The 19,892-nt window shown below is 33.3% G+C and overlaps 1 protein-coding gene across 1 annotated transcript in view; it reads right to left on the bottom strand.

The window, feature by feature from the left end:
* The window catches only part of LOC307070161 (serine/threonine-protein kinase TNNI3K), a gene marked incomplete at both ends in the record, with an annotated part of 286,301 nt that extends 271,146 nt beyond the window's left edge, over positions 1-15,155 (bottom strand). Inside the window, 4 exons of the mRNA XM_079728397.1 lie at positions 2,951-3,048; positions 4,128-4,213; positions 14,397-14,505; positions 15,116-15,155. Coding sequence (XP_079584523.1) covers positions 2,951-3,048; positions 4,128-4,213; positions 14,397-14,505; positions 15,116-15,155 — 333 coding nt within the window. The remainder of the gene's footprint in view (positions 1-2,950; positions 3,049-4,127; positions 4,214-14,396; positions 14,506-15,115) is intronic.
* Positions 15,156-19,892: the final 4,737 nt, after the last annotated feature.

The raw sequence follows: 19,892 nt of genomic DNA, 5'->3' as shown, positions 1-19,892 counted from the left end.
AAACAAACTGAATAGATTGCATTCATATAAAATTCTAGAAAGGGGAAAAATATAGGGATAGAAAAGACATCAGTGGTTTCCAGAGGTCAGGTGACATGGAGGAGGGAATTGATTGCATAAAGGTATGAGGGAACTTTTGTGTATGACAGAAAAGAGTTATATCATGATAGCGATGATGGTACATAAATATATACATTTTCAAAAGTCATCAACTTGTACACTTAAAATTGTGAATTTTATTGTGTATAAATTATACCACAATAAATCTGACCCCTTAAAAAAACCCAACCAAACAAACAAAAACAAAGCAAAACAACAACAACAACAAAAGTATGAGACCTAACTATCTACATGGAATTTAAAAGCTAAACTTCTGCTCTGTTTTTATTAATGAAAGCAGAGATGCCCTCATTTGTGAAAAACACTCAGGTCTGAGGCAGGCCCAGCATTCGGGGATGTGTAATTGAATGTGACCAATAAAACGATTTGAAAATCACATTATTCATTTTGTGAGTATTAAGAATAAAATAAAATTCAATTGCAATATTTCTAAAAATCCAAAGAACTGTATAAAAATAATTGTTCTGTATGCATCAAAAATACTAAGATCAAGAAAGGCAAGGAAAGGCAGAGAAACTCCTTCAGTTTAAAGGAGACTACAGAGAGAAGAAAACTAAAAATATATGATTCTGGAGTGAATGCTAAACAACAAAAAAATAAACAGCTATAAATGACAGTATTGGGATAACTGACCACATTTGCATTTTGTGTGTAGATTAGATAAAGAGCATAGTATCAATGTCACATTTTCTGATTTTGATAATTGTACTGTGATTATGTAAGTGAATTTCCTTTTTCTTAGGAAATAAAGATAGAAGTATTTAGTAGCTATAGGGAACGTTGTCTTTAATTTACTTTCAAATGATTCTGAAAGAAAATAGAATGATGATGGAGATGGGACAAAATATAAACAATTAATAAATCTGGATAAAGTGTTATAGGAGTTTCTTGTAATAGTCTGGAAATTATTTTGTTTAAAATAATACTAAAATAAGAATTAAAATATATGGGGGAAGAGAATCACAGCCCAAAATGAATCAGATGCCTACTGCAGTAGTCCAGGGAAGGTATAATTAGAACTATATTTAATACGATAGTAGTATGAATGGCTACTTTATATTGTTTCTGTATTTAAAATGGAATGGTAAATTTAATTTGTTTTTATCTTTGTTAAGAAATAAGTAATCATGCATTCTGTTATGGCCTCTTAAGAATCTTTGCCTATCTTGTGTCCTAAGGTTCTAAATTTGTTTAAATTTGTTATAAAAAAGTTATAGTCCATATATCCTTCTGTAAAATATAAGAAAACAGAATAACTAGAGCAAAGAGAACTCTAAAAATGGAAATTTAGGTTTGATAAACAGAGGTGGAAGAACTATATTTTCTTAAGATTGTAGCCTTAGATCATTCAGAACCCATTTGTGTGGCTGTGTCATGCTAAGTCTTGGGAAAATGAACTAATACAGAAAGAATCTCCCAGACAGTCAAATTCAGAATTCATGGTTTCACAATACCACCTTGACTATCCACCACCTGCTTCCTATTCCTTGAAGCTCTTCTACTTTCACCTCCTGCCATTCAGCAGAAAAGCCGGTGTCAGACTCTATTTCCTACACCCTGAACTCAGTCTCCATTCAAGTTTTGTAGGATGATTAGTAGGTATTAAAGACAATTTAGCACTTACTGACGCTTTTTTCCCAGAAGGAATAGGACAAATTGACTAGGCATTGACGGGGCCTGAAAAAGGATGAGTATTAGAGCATTTGCATGGCGAATCACAGGAATATTTGTGAATGTGAATCATGGGAAAATAGGGCTCTCTTCCCCCACAGTGATAAATTCTCTAAAGGTTGGGGGAAGGTTGCAGAGCAAAGTGAAAGTGATCCAGATACAAGCAAAGGGTTGTCCCCAGCCCCCGCCTCTGCCACCACCACACCTGCACATACAAAACTGAAATAAAATCCTGTCACAGACTCACATGACATTGAGAAAGAACAAAATATTTTGCAATATAACAGTAAGACTCAACTGTACTTGATTCTAATCATTATCCTAACATTTACTGAATAACCAACTTTGATCTTCAATTTTCTTTTCAGTAAAATAAGGACTAATATGAAGCTCACCAAGTTATTTTAATGATAGAAGAAATAATGTATATAAAACCTAGCATGATATTTAGCTCATAATAAGTACAGAGTAAGTTGAAACTTACTACAATCAGAAAATGATCATTTATATGTAATTTATATGTTACATAAATTCATATTTATGACAATCTCAAGGATCTGTCCCAACACTGAGTATCCCAGCCTTTCCAATCCACCTTTATATTTACTTTATGATCAGGTACTGAAATTATGTTGGAACCAAGTATTAATGTAAGGAAAAAAACAACTGAAGCAGAAGTAGGAGAAATAAAAGAAAGAAACTAAAGAGAACCCTAGAGGTATATTTTTATTAAAGAAAACATGCAGAAAAATGCAGCTTCAATATGATTCTTTCATCCTCAAATGCAACCTCATCTTCTGTACAGAGGCAGCTTGGTCTCCTTGTAAGGAGCTTTGGCAAGAGAACCAGATTGCCAGGTCTTAAATTCTGGCTAACCACTAGCTAACCATGTAACCCTGGAGATAATAATAGTATTCATTCTCAGGGTTCTTGTGAAAATTAAATGAGATAAACATGGAAAACAATAGAAAAGAATGTGTTTTGATGATACCTGCTCAACAAAGAGTTAGCTAGAAGTTTATCCAGTAATGTAATTCTGTGGTCACTCTGCATATTTTCCATGATCACTAATTTGCAAAAAAAAAAAAAAAAAAAAAAAAAAAAAAAAAAAAGCCTACAGATACACATCATCTTTGGTTCTAATACAAAACTTCTGTACCTTGTAAACTGCCAAATGCAAGGCTGTAAATCCATTTCTTGTCAGTCGAGATGGGCGGAGACCTTTTAACATAAGGGTTCTAATATGTGACTTGTTGCCTTAGAGAAAAAATGAAAAAAGTTAAATTGTGGGGATAGACTAAGTGACTTAAAAATCTCTCTTTAACTTAATGATAAATAAAACACTGATGTATGAAAATGTCAGACTGCTATTCTGGAGGCCATTTGTAAAATTTTCTGTTAATTGACAGCCTTACTTAGTAGTGTACATTTCTACATTTATAAAACTTTGTATCAGTGCTGTATATTTTAATGCATTTGTGTTACATTTTTTATTTGGTGCTCTCCTCATCATGTTTTAAAACATAAAAACCTGAAAAAATTCACCCTAGTAAACTATTTGTGAAAAAGCTTAGATAGAAATCTAGCTGTGCAGGATTCATCAGAACATCATTAGCAATGGAGATTATTTAGATCAGAGAAATCTGGAGAAAATGACTAAATTTGGGAAGAAGATCTGTTAAGTAGGGTCTGTTTGGGAGGAGTAGTTAAGGGATATGTTTAGTGTCAATACTATACATTAGTGTTCTTTTAAAAACTGAGTTCAAAGGATACTAGTTTGGATTAACAAAAAAGTATTCATTCACTAATTCAGTAAATTTACTGAGTACCTACTATAAGCCAGGCACCATCCTAGGTGCTTGGGATATATTAATGGACCAAACATAACAAGATATGAGAGAAATTAAACTCTTAGTCTTCACTTTGATCAATCTTCACTTTGGGATTTTATCTTTGGCATTTATTACCTTCCACATATCTTACTACAGACTGTGAAGCAACTGCTTGATGATATTTTGGGAAATGCTTTAAGTGCTTCTGAATTTAACCTTATTCGTGACTGGCATGCCCGATACTGAAACATACTTTTTTTTCCCCCCAAGTAAACTTGATTCAAGGTAGGAGCACAATAAAACTTAAATTCAGAGCTAAATCAATTGTAATATCTGCCTGGTAGTTAGTTACTTCTTCAGCTAAAGGTTATCAGGGTTCTAGGGGCAAAGCAAAAGAGGAAATTGGGTATGAATAGAATTCTCTTGTAGACTATTAAGCAGTTCAAATCACTGACCATATAAACATATAGCCAGCTTATAAAGTATTGAGTTCCAAGCACTCACCTCCACAAATGCAACATAAATGAAGTAGAGACAGACCATTTTCTGTGCGGTAATTTAAATTGACTTTACTGAAGGCATCATCAGAACTGAAAAAAAATATTTTACAGATGATTACAAATTTCAGCTTTTAGTTTATCATTTTTCATTTGAAAAATTATAATAGGGAATCCTGTTACTACAAATTCAGAAATATATGTCTTCTAGGATTCTTTTGTACCTAGAGAAAAGAATTTTGAGTATACCTCTAGATGAATAATAACTAAAATCATGAGAAAATAATATTAAAAGTTTGAGAGACCAAGTTTAAATTAAAGACTATCATACAAGTTCTATGTTCTATGTATAATTTGAACTTTTCAGGACACCTTAATGAATTAAAATTTGTGTATAAGTAGAAAACACAGGTATTTGAAAATAAACCCATTTCTCTTACAATCAAAACCTTATATAATATTTAGGGAGAAATTCAAGAAATTCTCTCCAAAAAGAAAAGAAAAAAAAAAAAAAGGTAGCATTTGATAAGAGACTGGAGAAAGGAATACAGTCCCAATGTATTACAAATTCTGCCTGAAGCAAAGTTTCCTTGTACTCTGACTGGGTCAGATTTCACAGATAAAGAAGGTCTAAACTTTGATAAGGTACTATGATACAGTCCCAGGTGAGAAGAGAAGTAGTGTTAGTGATTCAATTAATGAAATCCTTGCCTTTGAACAAAGACCATTGCACCAGGAGGGCCCTGGAGAGCCATAGGTAGCTTTTGAAAAATATGTAAAGCTAAAATTCTCGACCTCTTGAGGTCACTGGTACTCCCAGGATATTTTTCAGTAGAAATGAGATCATATCTTTGGCCTCCCAGGTTAATTTCAAGCTGCCTCCTGCCTATTTAAATCTCTAGCAGCTTTAGTGAGATAGCAAAGTCTTTGGTGAATGAGAATTCCATATCATTTGTAAAGTACTTACACTTGGAAGGTACTATAAATTCAGAACATTATCATCAAGGCACCTAGTTAAGAACTTCAAAAGCTACTGAAATTTTAAAACAGAAAAAGAAAAGGTGTTATTCTCCAGGGTGCTGCTAAAAAGACAAGCTTCTAATTCCAGGGATTTTGAAGGATTTCAGTGAAATGCTTTAATTAGAAATGGCAAGTCCAGTGGTTTGTTTTCATAGACATGGGAATATTGCAGAACTTTCTCACCCTCTTCACTTTCTTGCTTTCCATGTTCAACTTCCCAGTAGCAAAGCCCACAGACATAGTTACTCACATTGAGAAGTATAACTCAACTTGCTTTGGAATGCCACACGTTGAAGTACAATGAACACCAAGTCATTTTTACAAATGTTGCTAATATAATATAGCAAGGAGCCAAGGATTTCATGACAAATAGTTAAGAATTTAACTCACTTCTATCTGCACCCTCCTCAGCTGAATGAACAATGCAAACAAACAAAAAAATCTGATGAAAATACCACTATTTAAAATGTCTACCAAAGGAGCCTAATTGTAAATGGTATAGCTATTTCATGGTATGAACAGAAACTTTACGAAATAATATAGTTCTTGGAAATATGTGGCCTTTGCCTGAGCCAGACATCTAAATTCTCAAAGTCAGGTGTATTATAGATGTCTTGGAGAAATTCAACTAATAGGTACTACTAAACAAAGTGCACTCAGCAGCCCAACTTGGAAATGCATTCATAGAGGTCTTCTCCGTAGTTATGATTTCAAATAGTACAGATTTTCTGAAGAGCTGAACTCTGCTTTTAAAGCTAGGTAGATTGGATTTCTCTCTTAAAGTTTATAGGAAATTAGTGTCCATAAATAAAAAGGAAAAGAAAACTGTAGCTAGCAATTGAAGATGTTGATTGACAATGATTCAGAAGCTCTGAGCTGCTTTGGATGTTCTTCCTTGGTCCTTCCATTATCTAGCAAATGAAACACACAATAAGAACACAAGACAGAAAACACAGTATTGGAGTGGGGCAGGAGAGGGAAGCCTTCTGTTAAATGTAAAGAACTATACAACCTTCAGCCTAAGAGAAAAAGAGAGAAGGAAGTATTGACACTTTCTTTTGAGCTAACTATAACAAACTGAATGGCAAATACTGAAAGAAGATAAAGCTTGAGCGCTCCTCTGTAGCAATAAACCCTTGAGAAAAATTAGTTTTTCAATGTGTATCTCTAATATTATACAGCAATGCCTACCATGTTCTGATGTTTTAAAAGTGCAAAAAATCATTTCAGCAGTGTAGGTACTTCTTAAATCTTGGGCCTTGTATTCACACCAGGACTGAAATCCTATCCTGTTCCTGTCTTTAAGTAGTGCTTTTTTTTTTTTTTTCTTTTTCTTTTTCTCCAATTTGGGCAAGTTATTTAACCTCCTCAAGTCTATTTTCTTCAGTTATAAAATTATTAAAATGATTCATATGACATTGTGTTGTGAAGAAAAATGAAATTAAGTGCTTACTATAGTACTTGGTACATGATATGTTATTACTATTTTTAGCAAGTTTACTGTGAATGTACAACTTTCCTTTTGTAGTCTAAGTCTTGAGAGAACTTTAGCACAATTTTCAAACCAAGTTTGAACTTCTTTGACCTCTCACATTTCACAACCTGTAAAATTTCCCTATTTTGACCAAGTTCACTGTTGTGACACCTAGTACCTACCAGTGATTCAGAGCAACTACTAGAATCACAGTTTTGTAATACAAGTTCAGCAGCATCATTACTATGGGGAAGGTATTTTCAACACTGGAGATATTAAAAGAACAACAAAATCCAAAGGAAAAAAAGGTTGTGCTGAAAATCATTTTATTGAGAAGGTAGACTCAATTGCTTTCTTCTTCCAAGTTCTAACTTTGATGATATATTCAATCAGTCTGGCACAACACCTACTGAACACCCAACTGTGTGCTCCACCTCTGTTCTTAATGCTCATTTCAGGTTGTTTTCAAGAGTCTACTTGATAGGAATTATTCACTAATTCCTGGATCGTTTAAGTGTGTCAGTCTTGGGAACACACACAATAGAGAGAATCCTGCAATTGAGCTTAGCATTAGTCCTGATCTCTAATGCTCCAAGCAGCTTTGCAAAGAAAGTAAACACTGAATAAACAGAAAAATAAGGTGATAAAGTCCATTGCTTTATTTAAAAAAAAGAAAACTAAATGAATGTATATTGTTTACATAAATAAGACAGAAAGTATGAATTATATTAGAGACTTTTTATTCAACATTCTTTAACTTACTGAATCTTACACTGGATTTGACCATTCATAAGTAAGTCAGTATACAGTCCTAAATAGATCATTGAGCTGTAGTCTCTTACTTTTATTTTCCTCTTGAATTTTTCCTCTTGAATTTTATTTTCCTCTTGAATTCTATTTTCCCTGAACTCATGCAACTCTATTAATGCCAACAAAATGAATAAACAGAGAATAGACTCCCACAGTGTTTGGCAGTTAAGTGCAATTTTAATAGTAAAATTTTTATCTTAACTTTAATAACTGGAATGTAATTTTTTTTTTAATGAGAGTTACTTTGGGGCTATACTTGAATCCTAATTCTCACTTCCTGTTAACTTCTAGTCAAATGTTCCTGTCAAATGTTTGATACATGCAATTAAAATATTTGAGATTTTAAAGCAATCATTCCTAGGGGAGATATTTTCCCTTCTTTTGCCTCTTCTAAAGGAACTGTATGTGTCAAATTCACTGCCAATTGAGCATCACTTATGTATTCTAATATCCTAAGCTCAATTTATTTTTTAATTTTCCCTTACATTTTTTATCACCTGCCATGCCATACTGTAACTTAACATATCCTAATGAGTTCACAGTGCTTGTTGGCGCATGAATGAAGTTCCTAATTAAAATGAAGTCACTATATGAATATATTTCTAATAGTAAATTCTGTCCTTCATCATTAAAAATGGTAGTTTTGGGCACAAAGGTTACTTTCTTTCTTGTAGCATAATGAAACCTTTTCTTAGCCTTTACCTTTTATCCAGAAAAGTATGCAGTTTTGTGATCCAATTAAACTTCTCATGACCTCATCCTTTCAAGAAGATATCTGACATGTTCACAAATGGAAACTTATTAAAATGTAACATTTGAACACTTGGCCAAAGCCAAAATATTCAGATAGGTAGATACATTTCTTAAATTAATTCATTGGCTGAAATGTAGGTAAAGGCCAAGAAAGCAAAAAGAAGGTAAAAATTTGTTATGGATCATCTAGTTTCCAAAATTGATAATTTAGGTTTCAAATGGCTGGGTGTAAATTCTTGTGCAGTTCTTGATGGCTGCTGCTGATTTCCCCCCAAACAATAAAAACAGAAGAATCATCAATAAGACCTGTTCCCAAGATATATCCCCAAGAAATATCCAGAAACATATTTGTCCAATATCTTCCAGATCAAATCTGCAAACTGACAATATGAGGCATATTCATTCTTTCATTCATACAATAAACAATTATTGAGATACAGTGGCAGGGTAAGAATAATTAAGGATGATAAAACTGGTACAATAATAATTATTATCTCATAGGGTTATTGTGAGGTTTAAATGGGTTAGATCTTTTAAGACTTTTATAAATACTAGCTGCTATAATAGCTATTTTTACTAAAGCATTGATATAATTTTAACTTTTTTATTGTTTTGCTTTGCATTTGAGAAGGGGGATAGGAAAGTGAAAGGGAAGATGGAGGCAGTATGGGATAGGAGGGAAGAATCGTGGGAGGATAAAAGGGGGAGAGATAGTGAGAGCGAGTGATGTACTAAGCTAGAGAGAAAGAGACAGAGACAGGGACAGAAAGAGTGTTTGAGATCAGGCTGCTTCAAGGTTTTTTACAAGGTATTCCTGTAAAACTATTACTTAGCTAGTTTTACCTAGACAAGCAAGAAAAGAAATAGAGAGGTAGACAGTCTTGGGACAATGTGAATTCTCTGCTTTTTGGTTTGAGGTCTTTTTGTTGTTGTTTTCTGTTTCATTGCTAATTAACACAATGCATTTATCAAACATACCAAATAATCCTTTCACTCAATTTTATTTTTTTTAAGATGGAATTTACTCCCTCAATACTCTACTTAGCACCTTGATAGAAAATTTCACTCTCCTTTGGTAAGGTCAGTCTGTGATGTTTCTGGAGATATTCATTTTATAATAGCTAATTTTCATAATTGGTTATAGTTCTGAAAAAGTAGGTTTTTGGAAGATATTTCATTTGGAGCATAAGTATGGTGGAATGCAGCTGGGCCCAGAGGAACTTTTCAGGGAAAAAATAAGCAGGAAGGTACATCTCAGAAAACTTCCTTCTTTTTTTTCTTTTTCAATTCTTCTAAATATTGCAACTGCTTTCCCATGGAACAGGGCATCCTCTTGACTACTTTTATTTATTAAACCTAATCAATTTCAAAGTGAGATATTAGCATTATTGACCAATTTACTCAATGCCAAAATGAGATTAAAAATGAGAAAAAATAGGGTTTTTCTGATTATGTTGAAAAGTCACAGCACTGAAAAATTATAACTTTTTTGGAATCTCTTCATAGACATATTACAGATTAAGCACATTAAAAGTAGGCTTGACAATGAAATCAGAAAAACATAGTTCTAAAACTTCTAAAGATTTAAAAACATTGAAACAAAATAATTTAATTGGAAGACTTTTAAAAGTAGCATGTGGAGAACCATCATATAAGTGGTTTTCAAAGTTCATGTAAGGGTCCGTGTATCACCAAGGTGTGGGAGTGGGAGTGTAAAATATATTCTTCCACTCCCACATGCAGGGACAATTCTAGTACACAGGACATAACAAACTTGTAGAGTGGCACGGGGTAGGTGAAAAGTTTTCAAAGATAATTCTTATCCATACTTCTTTCCCCTTCCTAGTTTGAGAACTAAGATCATGAAGATCACACATTTTGAAGTGAAGTACAGATGGGTGGAATCCCTGCACAACTGTACAAGTTGTGTAACATGGCTCAAGCCAGTTCAATTTGATTAGCCTTATTTTCTTCAGGTATAAAATGGCAAGCACAATACCTACTCCAGAAGGATATGAACATAAACAATGACAATTAGTTTTTAACTAACATTTTTGAGTGTTTACCATGTGCCAGTCACCGAGCTCAAAGCATCTTACATATATACATTTATGATTACATGAGCTAATGCATATTAAAATACCTAGAAGCATGCCTGGCATATGGTAGGCACTAGGTTGTTAATTTGTTTTCCTTTCAAGTGCTATACAAATAGCTATTACAAATACATACAAATATAAATAAAGCTAAGTAGACAAAGAAGCTGCCTTTAGTGAACACGTATACTAGTGGTTAGACAGACCTGTAAAATGAATAAAGACAACACCAGGTAGTAAGTGATATTATATTGATAAATGTAAAGATCAGAGAGAGCAAAGAGGAGGAAATAACCTCACAATGTACTCCAGTGTACCACTTCTGTTTTTCCTTCTTCTGCCTTCTCTATTTCCTCATTTTTTTCCAGTCTCTCCTCTATTATCACGACAAATGTTCAAAATTATGAATGAATTCAACTTTATTGTGGAAGATGAAGGAACATTCAATTTCCATTCCTCTTCTTTCCCATAGCAAGCTCTTTTTTCAAAGCTGCTATAAATTGGCATAAGCAAGATAATGGTTTAGTTCTGTTTGTCTTTTTTAAGTTTAGTACTTATATTGTTCTGTACTATATTGTGTGTGAAAGCTATACCAGGAGATTGTGTGTTTGAGGTGACATAAGTTTTGCTTTATGATGCAGAAAATCTCTTTTAATGAATGGAATTAGTATCTACCATGAATGCTATAAAGAAACTTGTCAACAAATGAAAACAACCAAAAAAGCTGCAAAAAGAAAAACCACAGGCAAATCTATGTTTACACTAGTGATCTATGACTCTAGTATTAAATGCTTCTTTTTAGGCACCTTATAGTTTTCCTTCTATCTCTATGTTTAGAGGAAGCCTGATGTCAAGCAGCATTACACAGTTGTCCATCACAGAAGTATTTCTCAAATCACATAAAGCATGAATAAAGATGAGAAGGAAAGATTCTAAGATTTAACACCTAAAATGTCCTAGATACTCGATTAAATGTGATCTCATACAATATTATGTTTAAACTTCCCAACTACTCTGAAAGTCAATGAGTAAGACAATTTATATTCTCAATATTCCATTCTTTTCTTTCCTTGTCATCCATCATATTATTCTAGAGAAAAGAAAATCCTGAGAACACTGCCCTAGGCAGGATTGACTTTCTTTCCCTATGATGCTATCTGCCTTGATGGAAGCAGACAAAGCAGAGTACTCTGGTTCTGTTTGTTTGTTTGTTTGCTCCCTTGACTCTCTGTAGACCATACTAGTTGCCTGATTTCTATTTTCATATTCCTCATCCCTTCACCCATATCACTGCAGACAGAGTTCTCAGTGCAACTTAGGTATCTTTCTAGAAGTGTAGTTTTCAAACTTTAGCTGAAGTATCATTTTTAGCATGCAAAAGTATTACCTGGGGAGCTTGTTAAAAATTCAGGTCTCTGGAAATCATCCCCAGAGATTCTAAATCATTTGATATGGGGTAGAATTATGGATTCTAACATTTTTGCAAGAATTGTTGGGTATTTTACTGCGGGGGGTCCTTAGCCCTTGGAGAAACATGATTCTAGGCTGTGGGTAATCCTCTCCTCAGCCTCATTATTATCACTTCTGGCTAATGGGACATTTCTGAAGGTTCTTTAATGGCTTCAGCACCAGGCTACCAGTCTTCCTCTCCTCAAAATGCCCTACCATTATTCTCAGGGAATTTGACATCCATTTTGATGAGCCTTCTAACACTCTAGTCTGAAAATTCTTCAAATACCTCTTGATCTCAATCTTTAAAAGTTATATTTCAGATTTTGGCACCATTTTGAATTGTTCTAACATATTACATTTTTAATTTTGAAAACATCCTCTTGATATAAAAACACTTTATCCTAACTTTCTCACTTCTTAAGTTTGAATAAACTATTTGTTACTCCCACTTGGTAATAAAGTCTTCAGTCTTTCAAACTGCCCTTATTTACTCAATCAATCATGATAATAGAAACCTCCAGTTATTCAATGCTTACTGTGCATTAGGTTCTGTACTCAGCATTTGACATCATTTTTCAAATGTCCTGTAAGGTCGTTATTATTAACCCCATTTTACAGATGAAAATGAGCCTCAAGGAGATTAAGTAATATACCCAAAGATACATTGCTTGTAAATAAAAGAAACTGGATTTCAAACTATGGTTGCAAAATCCTTATGCTGACCGACACAGCTTTCTTACTCAGCTTAGGTAAAATGGTCAAGACATTAAGTTTTCTTGCTACCAGTAGACTTTCCATGGTACTCATCCATTCTTGCCTATATATCTTTACTCAACTATGCCTTTTATCTGGAATGCTTTACAAAACCAATGAATAAATCAAGACAACAAACCTTCTTTTTTTGTATTTGAAAGCCATCTTGTTTTTTCTTCCACTTAGCACTTGTCATAGGCTGTCTTCTGTGAGTTATTTATATATGCCTTTCCCTTCAACCAGATTGTGAAACTCCGGGAGCAAGAATCAACATGTAGTAGGAAGCTGGGGAGACCTTGCTACAAATCACAGTTCCAGTGCTTACTGACCATATGACCTTGACAAGATCCAACGTCTCTGCTCCTTACTTTATTATCCACCAGAAGTAATATTATCTATCACACAGGGTCATGGTGTGGATTAAATAATGGTTTATATTTGATGTGTCTGGAATAATACCTTGAATATAGCTGACACAATAAATCCAGCTACAGTAGGACCTGCAGAAACAGCTGCTTGTTGATGTGGTAAGAGAAAAAAGTACATTTCAAGCTTAATCCTTAAAAGGATATGTCTGTTTAAATTAGCCTTGACATATTTGCATAACACTTCCCAAATTTAAAAAATAACAACAAATAAATGAGATTTTAACTTTATAAACTTGAGGAAAATCTCCAATTTGATAACATTTCATTCAGCATATTTATCTGTCAATAAGAGCTAGAGGGTTTATGATTAAGTTCTACATTCATAGCTCTTTTCCAACAAAATTAATATGTATGTATAAATCTATTATACCAAAGTGCCAGTCACATCTCTACAGGACTTTCAAATGTTTTCCCATAAGTGAGCATATGATAATACTTGCAAAATTCATCCCAGTGTATCTCATCATGAGTGTCAAAGCTGAGTTAATCATTTTGGGCTAAATAACATGGAAAATTAACTACTTCCCAAACCATAAATTGAATACTTATGAAGGCCTTATTAACCCACTGACAAATTTTATATAAACTATATTATACATGGGTAATTTTATTTGCCAGTTATGTGAGCTTTGTATGTTTACTATATCTGAAATTTCTTTTGAAAAATATGTCATTTGGTCATTTCTTTACACTTATTTTCCAAGTAAAATGGTTAGAGTTCTTTGTCATCAGTGCATTACATGAATAACACAGCTGTAAGTAAACATGGCTAATTGGCCTTCGTGGAACTTTTCCTCAGTCAGGCAGCTAACTTAAATTGACTCTCCAAAATACATTGTTTCTCAATGCCAAGATTCAATTTCTCCAAAAGGTTGCTTGTGTATATAAGGGCTCTACCCCTCTTTTCTGAACATTTTGTGTCTTACAAGGTTGTGACAATATGCCAGATTATTTTTATCTTGTTATCATGGAACAAAACCCACTGAAAGCCTGAAGCCAATATTATACATCGGTATATGATTGTTCAGGGGAAGAATGATACACAGTTTCATTAACAGACAGCGTTTCAATGTCAAGAGACCAAAGAGTTTGTTAAAATTGGAGTTCTCTAGTAGTCCAAAAAGAAATATGTGGCCAATATTCTACCACCATTTGGGAAGAGAAGTCTTACTGTTTGTTGCTGGCATGGCTCACAAGAATGATCTAATTCTAGAGAAGATTATTCAGATCAGCAACAGTTTGTATTCAAAGGCTAGCCTTTAGGTTCCTTTCTCTTTAAACTTTAGTGATGGGAACAGGCAAGGCATATTTTAAGGAGATAAGATATTTGCATTTTAGGGGCTATATGAATGAGTAGGAAGAGATAACCCTATATTCTAAGGTTAACATAGGAGGTTATATGGGTTGTGCTTTTAAACACAGATATAGCTAAAAACTAGATCAACAGTGAAAACACTTATACAGAGAAATAATAACGCTGACAACTTTACCCAAATATATGCCTTAGTTCTGTAAGTTCTTTTTCTTTAATCCGCAGGTCATCTTCTAATCTTTCTATTACAATAACATAAGATTCACTGACTTTCTTCTTCCATTCATCTAGTAAAGAAAAACAAAAGGGATTGACTCATAGCTCTTCTTTGCAAAATGTAGACACAGATCATAACATACAAGTGATTAAAACTCTGTTTTTTACTCTGAATTATACAATACTTAATTTAAATTACTGATTGTGAGTTTAAAATTCAGATGTTTATATTTAAAATGCAATCATATTGAATCGTAGTAATTAAGAACCCATTTGATATTGGATAATATATTTACATAGAAGAATATATTTGACTTATTTTATTTGATTTTATTGCATTATAATTATAGCAATCTCTAGTTGCTAGACAAGAATGTTTAGGTTTTAAATACTAGATACTTAAGATGTAATCCTAAAATCCCTATATTCAACAGTATTCCAAAATTTTTTCTATAACATTATACCTAGGAACTAGTAGAAACAGAAAATTATAAGAAATTTTCTGTTTTTTTCTAAAGATCTTTCAGAGAAAAATAATTTGAGTTCAGATAATCTTCTTAACACTTTCATATAATATGTTGTCTTATCCTCTTGTAAAAATTAGCAGATATTCCAGTGAAATGTTAACTATATATAACAACTATTGAACTATATTACATTTAAAGATATAAGAATAATTACCAGTACAAGTTTGGGTTGGTCTGGATTTATAATTTCCCATTTGTTAGAAGATTCTTCTTTTCCCAAGTGCAGTTCCTCAGGTTACAAGATTCCAAGTTCAAGTGAAGTGGCAGTCCAGTTGAAAAATACTTTGATAGTCTGGCTAAAAATAAGCTGACTGCCAAATGGAATGTCATACAACAATGACAAAGAACAAAATAGTTTGTGCTTTCAAGGGTGAAATCATAAAAGGAATTAATCAGACTGTTTAAAAGAGCTGTATCAAAGATAAATAGTAAATGCTTTCATAAGATTATTTGCCTTCATCAGTTGGTTATCTACCCGTATATACCTTGATGGGCATTTCTTTAATCTAGAAAATTATTCAGTTACATCTGAGGTTCACAAAGAGCCATTATAACTACCTAGATCTTCTTTCAGGATCATTTTCTCCTGAGCCAAAGTAATGGCAGTTGGAAAAGAGTGACTGGTGATAGAATTTGTCTCTATAGTATATATATAATGGAAACCCACATCTTATGGCATGCTACTAATAGAAATGAATGTAAATTTGGCCACATCTTATGGCATGCTACTAATAGAAATGAATGTAAATTTGGCCACATCTTATGGCATGCTACTAATAGAAATGAATATAAATTTGGCCTAGAGTAGAGCTATAAAATTATTTTTGTAGGAAGAAATTTTCAACATAGACCATGATTAAGTTACACCACTTGTTGATTATATTGACCATAAGAGTCACAGTTAAGAATATGACACTGAGTTCTACAAATAGCAATGCATAAAATATCAAGAATAATATCACAAATAATAAGATGGAATGCTTACAGTGTGCCAGGCACTAGTCTAAATGCTTTACATACATTTTGTCATTTATACCTCATACAATCCTGCAAGGTATATATTATTCTCATGTTATAGATGAGAAAAATCCATATTTGCTAGCAGGTGGAGGAGTCTGGAATCAATTCTGAGTCTATATGATTCTAAAGTCCAAGTTAGATATTATTATTGATGTCTCCCATAATTCCTCTTTAATTCACCTTCCATTTACTTCATGGGGGCATTTCTCTTTGCACATGCATATTTCTATTGATATAAATGAACTCAGGGTAAGATGGAAAATAAATGGAAAACCCAGAAAGAAAAGTTATCTAATTTTTAACTATATATTTCTTTTGGATAATGTAATTATACCTAGAATATATACATTTCAATCTTGAAATTCATCTCCAGAGGCTATAGTTTCAATGTAATAGGTATGAATTTTATATTTATTATAGTTGAATGTTCAAACAACTGTTTCCTTTTGAAGCAAATGCTTAGACAAATTTATTATTCCCCACAACTTTTTCTCAGCAAAGGTAATTTAAGTTCCAGATGGAGGGTTTTCATACTGATCAGATATAGTTGGAGAAGCAGGTATCTGGGGTTATGGACATCTCTGTCCTCCCCTGGATATAACTTTCCTTATCCCTCCTCCTCAGTATATGCTGCCATGGCCGTTGATGTCTGTTACACTGTGGTGGCCTTTGGTTACTTGATCCATGCACTCTGCATTTTCCTTGTTTGAAGGCCAGACATCTTCAGTTACACCAGCTTTCTCTCAGCACTTGTGTGACCCCCATCCCTTCAGGTCAGAAAGCCTTTGCTTTGCCCAGACATGCTGCCCTCAGGCCCATCAGCCTATGCAGCTGACTTCCTAAATGCTTGGTTCTGGAGACCAAGCATTCAGTACAGTCCTAAAGACCAAACTGGATAGTCTTCTTTAAGAGGCTTGAAATCTTCCAGGGCTACACCTTGGGAAGTAATGCACAAGCGTCCTTCTCTCAGATTTCCATGGTTGTCATACTTTGAGTCCAGAGGGATAGGGATGGGAGCCAGGGCCCTTGACCTTCTTGAAGACATCTAAATCTGTCTATTTTTCCCGATCTTCTTTCTTATTTCTCTCTCCACTATTTCCAATCTTATACCTGTGTGTGTGTGTGTGTGTGTGTGAGTGTCTGTGTGTGTTTCCTCTACCAATGAAAGAAAAGCTAGTTCTTATATCATCTTACGTTGTCTTTCCAATTTCCTCTTTGGTACATAAATTTAATGCACTGATTTTTAGAACTTTTCCTTTTAATTTTTGAAAATATTTTTATTCTTTCAGAAAGGCTGGCTCTTACAAATGAAAGCTTAGACTTTCAAAGCTACAATTTTTGCTGAGTTTGAAAATCCAATCAGCAACTCAATTGAATTTTTCTACACCCTGAGGCAATAAATTTTGCTAAAGAATGATGAAAATGATAATCTCAATACCTAAAATATTAAATGTTATTGAATTTCCTACTTCCAAAAGAACACTATCTATTAGCCCTTTTATGACTGTGAGTCTAGGTCATGGATTGAGGGCAATGGAGGTGCCTTCAGGGCTGTGAAGAAAAGGCTGGAATAAGTAAATGATCCAGGATAACAATCCTGCTTTTCTTTCCTAAAGAATCCTGGAGGGCATCCACATGGTAGCAGAAATATTTTCTCCGCTTCTCTGTACATTTCTGTAAAAATTCTTTTTACCTTGAGTTGATGATATGCTCTAAATTGAACTCTACTCTACCAGTTCTGAGATTTCCAGAAGTGCAGAATGTCATATATTATCAAAAACACAACTAATTACAAAAATTGTCACCTTCTCAAACTTTAGTGAGAATAGACACTATCTGAGGAGCTTTATAAATAAAAATAGAAACTGGGGCTCCATACCCAGAAATTCTGATTCAGTAGATCAGGAGTAGGGCCTAGAATATGAATTTTAACAGGCATCCCTAGTGATTCTAACGTAGATGCTACTTGTAGCTTACTTCGAGGAGCACTATTTTAAAATGGCTTAAAGTGAGATGCATACTCACTGGAAGGTTTTTGAGCCTTTGAATTCCACATAAGAGAAAAGAAGAGAGAAAACTGAAATAAAGAGAAAAATAAGATTGTTTCACATTCTCAATGAGTACTATCCTATGGTAATCAGTGAGGCAATAGACGATTTGGCTGTGCATATATAGTGTCATATTGTAAAGCTGAATCACAAAAGTGGAAGCAACCAAGATACCTTTTCACAGGTGAATAGATAAACAAATGTGTATGTACATTCATACAGGGGAAATTTATTCAGCAATAAAAGAAAGGAGGTACCAAGCCGAGAAAAATCATGGAAGAACCTTAAACAAATATTGCTAATTGAAAGAGCCAATCAGATAAGGCTGTATACTATATGATTCTAACTACATGACATTTTGGGAAAGGCAAAACTTTGGAGACAGTAAAAAGATGAATGGTTGCCAGGGGAGCAGGGAGAATGGAAGGGAGGAATAGATGGAGCACAGGAAATCTTCAGGGTCATGGAATTCTCCTGTATGATATTCTAAGGGTGGATATATGCCATTATACATTTGGAAGAAACCACAGAACTGTAAAACACTAATGTAAACTATGGACTTTAGCTAATAATAATGTATCAATATTGGCTCATCAATGGAAACAAATGTACCAAACCAACTTAAGATGTTAATAATAGGGGAAACTGTGGGGGGCCGGGAGGGGGGGGAAGGGAAGGAATATGGAAACTCTGTGCTTTCTGCTCCGTTTTTCTGTAAATCTAAAACTGTTTTAACAAAAAGGTTTATTAATTTTTTTAATTAAGGAAAATATAAAACAATAAATAAATAAGACCAAAAAACAGTAATTCTTTAACAAGACCATTTGAGTTTTTCCAGGAATGTTTGTTTATAACTTATAAGGAAAAGCCTTCTCTAAGGAATACATAACTAATAGCATTCCTTTTTCTTTTACACTTGCTTGTGTTTTTGTTTTTTTTTTTTTCAGTCAGAATGTCAGGGTAGATTTAGTAAATACCTTATTTCTTCAGCTATTCCTTTTTGACCAAACTTTGTGTTCTACTGAATTACCTAAATCTAAAGTTAATGCCTTCATCTTTTCAACTGATTTATCAGAACACTTCAGCATATACATAGATATGTTCTAATACTCCTTCAATAAGCCTATTTACATTCTTTTTGAATTCCTTTATTTTCGGTTATATGATTTATTTATCCCAATCTACACTTGTGCATCTGCTATTTATATTTTATACTAGTCTCTTCATAAATATTTAAAAGGATGCTTTTAAGATGAAAAATACAAATTTGACCTTGACACTTCTCCTACCTTTATGATTCTAACAGAGAAATTATAAAGAACATGTATCTCATGAAATCAAACTGATACACTTAGAACAATTTTTATCACATTTAGGATGGTGAATTCATTTACACCTAAAAGCTAGATCATTCTTCCATTGTATATGAGTTCTTGTTAAGATGTGCCCAAGCTTTAGGAAAGTTTAAATTTTTGATGTGTTGCATCTGGTTGACAAGCAATTAAAAGAATCATTGCTTTAAATACAGTAAACCAGAATTACTAATTGGTATATATTTAGGTTTTTTCCTTCTCTTAATAAACATTAAATTATTCATATTGAAATAAAGTTATCTAAAAGAAAAATTGAGCACTAAGGTGTCTATACCAATTCAATTAAAATCATTCTTTAATTTCTCTCTAAACAATATATTTTTGCATTAGACAAGCATAATTTGTAAGATTCTTATTTGTCAAACAAATTTCCTTTCTTTTCCACTAGAATATCTAAATTTATGGTATGTTGGATGGAACTGTAAATCACCATTATGAATCTGAACATTGTTGAGGTAATATTCAGATTAATCCTCAAAAATGAATAGGA

The sequence above is a fragment of the Hyperoodon ampullatus genome, assembly GCF_949752795.1.
Source record: "Hyperoodon ampullatus genome assembly, chromosome: 2".
Taxonomy (NCBI): Eukaryota; Metazoa; Chordata; class Mammalia; order Artiodactyla; family Ziphiidae; genus Hyperoodon; species Hyperoodon ampullatus.
Note: the sequence above shows the minus strand (reverse complement) of the source record. Positions and strands in the feature narration are given on the sequence as shown.